This window comes from Eleutherodactylus coqui, chromosome 3, assembly GCF_035609145.1.
Source record: "Eleutherodactylus coqui strain aEleCoq1 chromosome 3, aEleCoq1.hap1, whole genome shotgun sequence".
Taxonomy (NCBI): Eukaryota; Metazoa; Chordata; class Amphibia; order Anura; family Eleutherodactylidae; genus Eleutherodactylus; species Eleutherodactylus coqui.
The window spans coordinates 177,975,089-177,985,859 of NC_089839.1; the positions used below are offsets into that span (position 1 = coordinate 177,975,089).

The 10,771-nt window shown below is 43.7% G+C and overlaps 1 protein-coding gene across 1 annotated transcript; it reads left to right on the forward strand.

Annotated features, from left to right (window-relative positions):
• Nucleotides 1-2,911: 2,911 nt before the first annotated feature.
• LOC136619879 (jeltraxin-like) lies at nucleotides 2,912-8,917 on the forward strand. Its single transcript, XM_066594608.1, has 2 exons — nucleotides 2,912-2,966; nucleotides 8,331-8,917. The coding sequence occupies exons 1-2, from the start codon at nucleotides 2,912-2,914 to the stop codon at nucleotides 8,915-8,917; spliced, it is 642 nt and encodes a 213-aa protein (XP_066450705.1).
• Nucleotides 8,918-10,771: the final 1,854 nt, after the last annotated feature.

Sequence of the window (10,771 nt, forward strand, 5' to 3'; positions counted from 1 at the left end):
TATCAACTAATTAAAACCAGAAAGTGAAACATTTTTATTGTTCTAATCTGTTTTTATTTTGTAATTGTAGATTTTTTACTCTGTTGTCTGTGCATGACCATGGGGGCCTCAGCAGAAGTAAACCCAAATTATAGAGATACTATACAGCAGCCTCATGGGTCATAGGAGACAGTGGACTAGAGAGGACCCATTGACTTTTATAGGAGAGTGTTCTGGGCATGCTCTATGACATGTGTAGGTGTACAGGGAGGGAGAGGAGGTGAGCTGTGACCATCATCCATCGTGAATGGTGGATCATGTGTAATCTATATTTAGGTGTTGTCTTTCCTTATAATCCTGTCTGTGATGATACTGAGAGGACTGCTGAGAGGTTTTCTCTACAGAACAGGAAGTATCAGACTACTACGCTGAGTGGTCAGTGTGAAAACTGCAGAATTTTAAGATTAAAAAAAAAATACAGATTGTGACATTGAAAATTTAAAAAAAGCAAAAAATTCTTAGAAATATAACATACTTGCACACAATAGTTCATTTTCTTGCACCACATTTCCTTCATGATTCTTCTTTTTTGCATTTTATTCCTGTTTGAATCTTCTAGAAATATTGTGAAATGTTGACTAAAGTTGACTTCTTCTTACAGTCACCTATAAAGGTCGTTTTCGGATTGAAGGAAAGGTAAATTGGCCAATACAAATACCGTATATACCGGCGTATAAGACGACTTTTGAACCCCGAAAAATCTGCTCTGCAGTTGGGGGTCGTCTTATGCGCCGGTAATACAAAAAAAAAAAGTGTAAAAAAAAAAAATTTTATTACTCACCTCCCACGGCGTTCTGTCGCGCTCCGGCAGGATGTCGCTCGCTCCGGCAGGCTGTCGCTCGCTCCTCGTCCCCGCCGCAGCATAGCTTTCTGAATGCGGGGCTTGAAATCCCCGCTTCCAGAAAGCTAATACACACGCCGGCAGCCATGACAGCATTGAATGGCTGTGATTGACTAAAGCACACTTGGCTTCAGCCAATCACACTATTCAATGACATCATTGAATGGCTGTGATTGGCTGAAGGCGCACGTGTTAGCAATCACACCCATTCAATCATGTCATTGAATAGTGTGATTGGCTGAAGCCACGTGTGCTTTAGCCAATCACAGCCATTCAATGATGTCATGGCTGCCGGCGTGTGTATTAGCTTTCTGGAAGCGGGGATTTCAAGCCCCACATTCAGAAAGCTATGCTGCGGCGGGGACGAGGAGCGAGCGACAGCCTGCCGGAGCGAGCGACATCCTGCCGGAGCGCGACAGAACGCCGTGGGAGGTGAGTAATAAAATTTTTTTTTTTTTCTCCACTGAATACCGGCGTATAAGGTGACAGTTGGGGGGTCGTCTTATACGCCCCGTCGCCTTATACGCCGGTATATACGGTATGTATTTTTTATGCTGTTTTTAATATCATGTAGAAATCTATTAATGCATTCAGCTCACCGCAGTGCATGTTGACCTTGATCCAGAGATATTGATGGATAAAGGAAAAGAAACAACAAGCCAGCAAGGAAATGTGGCCTCTGCGCATGAGGGACACAGAAAAGCAAAACTTCTCGCATCCCCAGACATCTCATGAACAAGAACTGACACTAACAGCTTGAAACGCGTAAACTTCCAGGATGTAATAACATGAATCAAACTAGTGTTTCTTAGAGTATACACAGAAGAGTGCAGGAAGTTTTACTTTTCTTTCTCCTTCATCGACTATTATCCTTAAGTCCCAGCATGGTCCCAGTGCTAGATGCCATTATTGTATGTGCTGCATCTGATGGTGCTGCACAATACTGCATGCAGGGTCATGGCCAACATTGGCTTGTCACACTGAGCCCTCAATTGGCCACAATTTTTGCCTGTTGTACCCACAGGCCTCATCTGCTTTTGTGTCAATTCTCTACCTGGATAATTATTATGAAAGTGGTGAATGAGGCACAGAACTACTAGCCCTAATGAGATCAGAGCTGTTTAATTACAGGGCAATTGGTGCACTTGCACCAGGACTCCCGCTATTGGCTAGCTGGGCCAATTAAAACCGTGTTTGTGTTCCCTGGACATGGGCATGGCTTAAAACCTGGAAGAGACTGAGTGATGCATAAAAGGCAGTCGGTCTGATTATTTTTATAAGTTCTTGACAACCAGGTCTTGTATACATTGCGGCACACATGACATCCCGCCGGTGTGCATCCACAGTCCTGCTGCCTTGCACCCTTCTCTCCATCAATTGGCTGAGCCAATTCATAAATCTCACCTCCACATCGCGATGGCTCTGACTGGTTGTTTGAGCACTGTTCAGCCAATCAATGCCTTGCTCGATGAGCCAATCACAGCCGCTGTATTGGTTCATCGAGCGCTACATTGATTGGCTGAGCAGCTCTTGAAGAACTAATATGAGCCATCGTTTCGCGGAGGTGGAATTTACGAATCCCATAACCAGGAAGTGATCTTGTATCGGCGGCCTAGGACTGCAGGAACTGCGCTGGAGCTCTGGAAAGCAGCAGGAGGGACCTTGACTGAGCCTGCTAGATAATGTATTCCTTTTTATGTAATGCAGCTCGGATTTATATTTGGGATAGGGCTTATATTTCAAGCCTCTCCGAACATTCAGAAAAATCAGGCTAGGGCTTATTTTGGGGGAAAGCGCTGCAGTTCATAAGATAAGCCTCCTTGATGATGTGGTGGGCAAAAAAAGAGAGGAGCCATGCCATGTGACCTGGTGTCAGAACTGAAAACTCCAACACAGCAGGTATGTGTACATATTTAATGTCCCTGGACAACCCCTTTAAGTTATATATAGGACTTTAATATTATTAAAACAAAAAAATTGTATTGAGTCACCAGACACACATTTAATTTCAATATTTTTTTTCCCAGAAAAATGAAAACCCTTTCCATCTTGTTTGTTCTTCTATCTGGATGTTTTGCACTGACAGGTCAGTGTATATGCTATGATAGTCATTGTGTAAGCCATAAAGTGCTTGGCGAGGGGGTGCAGCCATAATACAGTAACCACAGCAGAGCCACTTCAGTACAGCGATGGTGATCCTGACGCTATATATCTCCACTTACATCATTCTAGATCCATGTTATAACATTGTCATTTTACTCAAAAATGGCCATAAAGTCTAGAGGTGAAGACCTTTGCAGCTTCTCTATGATTCCCACCGCATTGGCTAGCAAAGCACTCCACCAGAGCTATGTAGTAGATAGCATTGGTGCTAGCATTCATTGCCAAAGGGTAAGACAATTTCAGGCCCCAAGGTCTTACAAGATTGAAGATGCTGAAGAGGATTTTCACCCAAAAATGAAAAAAAAAAGTCAAATGTATAAATGAGAAGAACTTCTTATATGATATTGTCATCTTCTGCTCGGTCCAATCTGATCCATCCGTGTAGTCTATACCTTGTAATGTCCAGTTCTCTGTGACTTGTTATTATGTATCTAAAGTCTAGTTATGCAGTCTTAATCAACCATATAGAGTCTAGTCTCTGGTCATCTTATAGTCTAGTGTCTATCAACTCCTATTAAAACTGTTATTAGGCCCTTCATGACCATCAAAAGTAAATATACATTGGGCGGCAATGAAGAGTTCATGAAGCAGGCTCGGGAGCTGAGTCCACTCCATATTCTGCGGCTACCGGCTGTTTCTGACAGCCGCTGGTAATTGGCGCAATCCAAGTTAATTCTGATTGCAGCAGATAACTGTTTAGGTACTGCAGTCAAAACTGGCAGCTCATTTAAAAGTCAGAAGCTCCCAGGGCTGCCATGCATAGATGCCTATCAAACCCTGCCCCTAGTGAGACTTGATAGGCAACATCAAAAATTGCTATATACTGTAATACTGTGGTATTGCAGTATATAGTACAGCAATCAACAATCGCAAGTTCAAGTCTCCTTTAGGGACCCAACAAGTATTAAAACATTTAAAAATTATTTTTTTTAGGTTCAAAAAGATTTTTATTAAACATTTTCCAACATACATTTTAATAGAACAGAAATAACAAAAACTATGGGATAAGAAGGGATAAAACAGGGTAATCGTGAGCATTACTCAAAATTATAATTTCTACAGTAGTGAATATATGGGACAAAGCAAGACTAACTTCACATAGCTTATCACAGCCCATCAAAGCCATAGTCTCGGGGCTAACAGTAAAACTAAATGTTAAAAGTTCCCCAAAAAGTCCCACTTTCCTTATAAAATTGAAACAATTTAAAAAAATATATACATATTTGGTTTCACCATGTTTGTAGAAAGTCTGAACTATTAAAAAATCACAATATTTAACCCACACAGTGAAAGGTGTAAAAAAGGACAAAATATTTAAATAAAAAAGCAATATGTTTCCCAAAATAAAAAGTACTAATAATAACTGCAGCTCACTTTGCAAAAACAAGCCCTCACACAGCCCATTTAATGAAAAAATAAAAAGTTCTGGTTCTCAAAATATAGCAAAGGAGAACAAATTTTGTTTAAGGAAAAAATGTATTTAGTTTTTAAAGATAGAAAATCATAAAAACAATATCAATTTGGTATCACCCCAATCGCACTGACCCATAGAAAAAGGTCATATGTCATTGATACATTGATACTGTATTGTGGACGCCGTAAAAGCTAACCCCCCCCCCCCCAAAAAAATCTTTATTTGTATAGCGCCAACTTATTCTGCAGCGCTTTCAAGAATGGGATAAATGCAAACAATACAACAATTACAATGTGAGGTACACCTAATTTGAAACTAATGGGATGAGGGTGGTACAGGAGGTACAAGGGGTGGGCAAGCAAGGCATGGGGAACACAGGCAGTAGGGGATTTCAAGTGGAAATCAGTTAGTAGAAAGCAAATGGGGTGGGGCGGTAAGGAGGTGCAGGGGTAGAGGTCATATGTGATAGGCAGGGTGGAAGGTGTGGGGAGATATAGAGATGAGCAGGGGACTAGGTCAGGGGATTTGGTATGCTTCCCTGAAGAGGTGCGTTTTTAGGGTGCGTCTGAAATTTTGTGCATCGGGAATTGTCTGGATGCCTTGGGGTAGAGCGTTCCAGAGGATGCGCGCTGCTCTGGTGAATTCCTGAAGGCGAGCATATGAGGTTCGTATTACAGGGGTGTTTAGTCTGAGTGCGTTAGTGGATCAGAGTCGGCGGGTTTTGTGCTGTACAGACAGGAGGGGGGCGATGTATGGTGGCACGGCACCATGGAGAGCTTTGTGGGTGAGGAGTTTAAATTTAGTTCTGCAGTGGATGGGCAGCCAGTGCAGCAACTGGCATAATGCAGAGGCGTCTGAGTAACGGCTGGATAGAAAAATGAACCTAGTTGCCGCATTAAGTATGGATTGAAGTGGAGTGAGCCTGGTGCAGGGAAGGCTGATGAATAGCAAGTTGCAGTAGTTGAGTTAGGAGTGGATGAGGGCGACCACGATTGTTTTTAGCATGTTCGTGGTGAGGAATGACCAGATTTTAGCAATATTTCTGAAGTGCCTGTGACATGTTTGGGACAGAGATTAGATGTGTGTGTGTGTGGAGGGGGATAAAGGAGAGGTCAGAGTCCAGTGTGACCCCCAAGGCAGTGGGCATGCTGTCTGGGGGTTATGATAATGCCAGACACTGGAATGGAGATGTTGAGGGGAGGTCGGTTGGAAGTCGGAAAGACAAGGAGGTTAGTTTTAGAGAGGTTAAGTTTAAGAAAAAGGGAGGACATAGTATTAGAGACAGCGGTCAGACAGTCGGTGATATTTTGGAGGAATGGTTCAGAGATCTCACGGGAAGAGGTGCATAGTTGGGTGTCATCAGCGTAGAGATCATATTGGAGTCCGCATTTGTGAATGGTTTGTCCAATTAGGGCTGTATAGATAGAGAAGAGAAGGGGACCAAGGACCGAGCCCTGGAGTACCCCGACAGTGAGAGGAAGTGGAGAGGAGGTAGAGCCAGCAAAGGAGACGCTGAAGTAGTGGTCAGAGAGGTAGGAGTAGAACCAGGAGAGAGCAGTGTCCTTTAGACCAATAGAGCGGAGCATAGTATGAAGGAGGTCATGGTCAAGGAGACAGGTCAAGGAGGATTAGTAGGAAGTAGTCACCTCTCGACTTTGCCGTCATCAGGTCATTTGATACTTTTGTGAGGGCAGTTTCAGTCAAATGTAGAGTGGAAACCAGACTGGAGGGGCTCAAGAAGTGAGTTGTCAGAGAAAAAGCGTGTGAGATGGGAGTTGACCAGGTGTTCTAGTAATTTAGAGATGAAGGGGAGGTTTGACACAGGTTGGTAGTTGGCAGCATCAGTCAGGTCAAGGCTTGTTTTTTTAAGCAGAGGGGATATGATAGAGTGTTTAAATGAGGAGAGGAAGGTGCCAGAGGTTAGGGAGAGGTTGCAGATTGTGGTGAGGTAAGTAATGAGAGCTGGGGAAAGGGACTGGAGGAGGTGAGAGGGGAGAGGATTGCTAGCGCAGGTGGTGGGGCAGGCAGCGGAAAGCAGCCTGAAGACTTCTCCCTCTGTCGTTGGTTTTAACATAGAAAGTGAGTGGGGCTGGATGCAATGCTGAGGAGACTGAAATCGGGGCTAGCCATGCAGTTTTTGGAGATTTCTTTTCGGATGTTGTCAATTTTTTGTCACTGGGGCCTGTTCGCAGGGGCTGTGGAGGGAGTGAAAGGTCTCAAAGAGTCGTTTGGGGTTGTGGGATAGTGAGCAGACAAGGGAGATGAAATAAACTTGTTTGGCATGGTGAAGGGCTAGGTTATAAGCATGAATTTGAAGTGCAGGAAGTCTGCGGGCAGCTTTGATTTTCTCCACAGCTGCTTGGCACACCTAGAGCACTGCCAGATGAAGCACGTTTTGTACGTGAGCCAAGGTTGCCATGGTCTGCAGTTGATGGCTTAAGTCACGGGTGGTGCTGCTTCATCCAGGGCACGGCTGAGGGTGGTATGGTAGTGTTCGGCTGCCAGGTTAGGGCAGGTGAGGAGAGAGATAGGGGACAGGGAGAACTGAATGGTCTCGGTGAACTGTTTGGTGTGGATGGACTGGAAGTTCTTAGAGATGCTATAGATAGGAGGGTCGGGGGGGGGGGGATTCTAGGGTGCCTGATGGAGAAAGAGAGGAGGTTGTGATCTGAGAGTGGAAGGCGGGAGTTAGCAAAGGGAGAGGCAGAGAAAGATTAGATTGAGAGTGTTGACATCTCTGTGAGTGGGGGAGTCAGAGATTAGTGATAGGCCGAAGGAGGAGGTAAGCATTAAAAGCCGGGAGGCAGATGAGGGGCTTGGGTTGTTAGTAGGGATGTTGAAATTGCCGAGGATGATGGTTGGGATTTCACAGGATACGAAGTGGGGGATCCAGGCAGCGAAGTGGTCTAGGAAAAGGCGGGTTTGACCTGGGGGCCAGTAAATAACTGCGACACGCAGGGTCAGTGGGTGGAAAAGTCGCAGGGTGCGGACTTCAAATGACTGGAAGGTAAGTGATGAAGCTGAGGGAATGACCTGAAAGATACAGTAAGGCAAGAGAATTACGCTTTTTTCTCCTCCGCTGCGCTGGTCGGCTGATCTGGGGGTGTGGGAGAACTGCAGGCCATCATAGGACAATGCAGCGGGGGCGAACAGGTTAAGGTGTTTGGTGGTGAAGAGGTCGTGGAAAGTTGGGAGTTTGTTGCATATAGATTGGAAGTTACATAGGGTGCATTTGAACGGGGCAGGTGGGGCATGTTGGTAGAGAGCAGTACGGGGTGGGCCTGGGTTGGGGGATATGTTCTTTGTGGCTAGGAGTAGCAGGGTAGCAAGGGTGAGCATTTTTCTTATTTCTCCCCACTTAAAAATGTCTCAGTGGTGAGACTTCCACCGATCAGCAATTTATCCCCTATCCTATGGGTAGGGAATAACTTGTAATTGTGGTACAAACACTTTAATTGTGGAGAAGAGAATCCTGGTGGGCTAGTGGGTTAATATATACAATCAATGATGGTAAGGTTTAATACAAATATGGATATGATGGTTATGTATAATGAAAACAAAGGTTTGGTACCGTGTTAGCCGGTAGAGCAAAATGTGTTTGTTCCCAGCAAGAGAAACCACGTAGTCTTGTAGATATGATACCTTTTAATACCGTTTAACGGCTAACAAAAATACATGATGTAATAGCAAGCGTGTGAACCTCTCGGGCTCTTAGTCAAATATTCATGCCTCTTCAGATCTATTCCATTTTTTGTTACCCATTAAAAGGTATCACATCTACAAGATTACGTGGTTTCTCTAGCTGGCTATGATATAATGATTGTTATTAGTTAATATTATTACTGCAACTTTATTTTCTATCCTTTGGTCTAGGCCAAAATATCCTCCTTTTCCCTAAGGAATCAGTCACTGACTATGTGATTCTGAAGCCAGCTGTGGAACAAGCTTTAAAACAACTCACCGTATGTCTGCGCTCCTATAGCGACCTCCAACGCGTACATGATCTTTTTTCCTTGGCCACGCCTGGAAAAGACAACACTTTCCTTTTTGGTCTGCAGCCTCCAAAATTATGTAGCGTTTTCATAAATGAAGAAAAATTTACTTTTGAGGTGGATCCTGAGGTTCTAGACTGGAAACAGACTTGTGTTGCTTGGGACTCCGAGACCGGACTGCTCCAACTGTGGATCAATGGCAAGCGTTACCCTAGAAGAGTTAGTACAAGCAGATCCCCCATAGTACCTCAGATGAGTGTCATCCTTGGGCAGGACCAGGACACTTTTGGTGGTGGGTTTCAGGCAAGTCAGTGTTTTGTTGGTGAAATGTCTGATGTCAATATGTGGGATTACATTCTTGACACCGATACCATTTCTAATAGTTATCTTTCTGTATCTGGAAATATCTTTAGCTGGACAAATGGAGCTAAGGAGATCAAAGGGGGCGTCATCGCCTTGGAAAATTAATGCAATTCTATATGATTAACTAATGAAATTGAAAATCTACTGTCATTGTATGCAATATGCTAATTACTATATGTGAAGTATTTGCATTTATTACTAGATATATGTGGTAGGCACTCTACTGATATCATGTGTATACTTCATCTGTGATTCTTCTATATCAGTGTTTCCCAGCTCCAGTACTCAGGGACCCCAACAGGTCAGGTTTTCAGGATATCCTATAGAGAGAACGCCTGTAGCAATGTCTGAGCACTGACAATAACGATATCACCTGTGCAATACTGAGGAAATCCAGAAAACATGACCTGTTGGGGGTCCCTGAGGACGGGAGTTGGGGAACACTGGTCTATATATAAGCGCTGCGGAATAAGTTGGCGCTATACAAATAAAGATTATTATTATTATTATTATTATTATATACTCATGTTCAAAAATTAATAAATGATTGCTTTGCTACAGCAGAACCTTTTTCTATTTTGTCCTGAAATAAAACCCCTGTAAGAACTCTCTAGGCATCATACACAAGAGTCAGCCAATCCATGGGAACTCCCACCATGAGGCGCCCTGAGACTGCTGCTTCTTCAGGACCTCAGAGGGGCAGCGCTAGGGTTTCTACCCCGCTAGTATTTATGTTTACTAGCCATATTAATGGCCAATAAAAAATAATTTCCACCTGTGAACTGGCCGGCAACAATCCCGCAAACCATTCACGCATTTGCTCACAGTTCTGGTCCGGCGGTGCTGGAGGATACTATTACTATTGGTGACAATATGGGGATCATGATTACAGCTGTGGCCACTAACTGAGGCATCATTATTACTGAGGTCACTGCGGGAGTCACTATTACTACTGGGGCCACTATGATATTGGGCATGGGTGTACATATAGGGGGTGCAGAGGGTGTACATATAGGGGGTGCGGTCGCACCTGGGCCAAGGAGCCCTAAAAAAGTCTATCTTCCCCATATTGCAAACCAATGTTATCAATGATGCTTTATAGTTGGGGGGCCAGTTACAGATTTTGCACTGGGGCCCAGCAGCTTCAAGTTACGCCTCTGGTATGGGGGTCACTACTATTACTGGGACCTCTAAAAGATTCACTATTTTTACTGGGGCCATTAAGGGGGTCACTATTACTATTAAGGCCACAAACATAACCATTTGGCATTCCCTGATGTAAATACACAGCACTGTGAGTCAGTACTTAACCACCAGTGTTGTATATTCCCAGTGCTGTGACCATGGGGGCACAGCGTTATGGCCTGTGTGATCACATGACAAGGACAGCTGTGATTGACCATTGCAATCAATAGTGATCAAGGCATCAAAAAGGAGGAGTCTCATGTTATTCGCTAATCTTCAGCCTGCATATTTAAGAGACCATCATGAACCGAGCAAAGATCCCCAGGACTTTCCTAAAATAATCCTTGTTAATGCATACCTGAGGTATCCCCAAACAGTTGCTTATATATTGTACATGCACAAGTAGAGGTGTAACATGAATGTCTTGGTCCCCAAAGCAAAAGCTTTAGCAGGGCCCTACCTAATATGTGTCATTTATAATAATACTAGCTTACCCGTCACGCGTTGCTGCGAAGACAGACATACATACATTCGTTTTTATATATCTAGTGTAGTAATGCATAAAGGACAGACAGACAGACATACATTCGTTTTTATATATCTAGATAACAACCAATCACAGCACAGCTTTTTTAGGTTACCTCAGTGGTATAATATATAACAACCAATCACAGCGCAGCTTTCATGTTACCTCAGCTTTATAATATACAACACCCAATCACAGCACAGCTTATATGTTACCTCAGCAGTATAAAATATAACAACCGATCACAG

Bases quoted from the DNA above. Each gene is read 5' to 3' on its own strand.
- LOC136619879 (XM_066594608.1), top strand. From the start codon at position 2,912: ATGAAAACCCTTTCCATCTTGTTTGTTCTTCTATCTGGATGTTTTGCA. The intron at 2,967-8,330 runs GTCAGTGTATAT...CCTTTGGTCTAG, and splicing joins TGGATGTTTTGCACTGACAG to GCCAAAATATCCTCCTTTTC.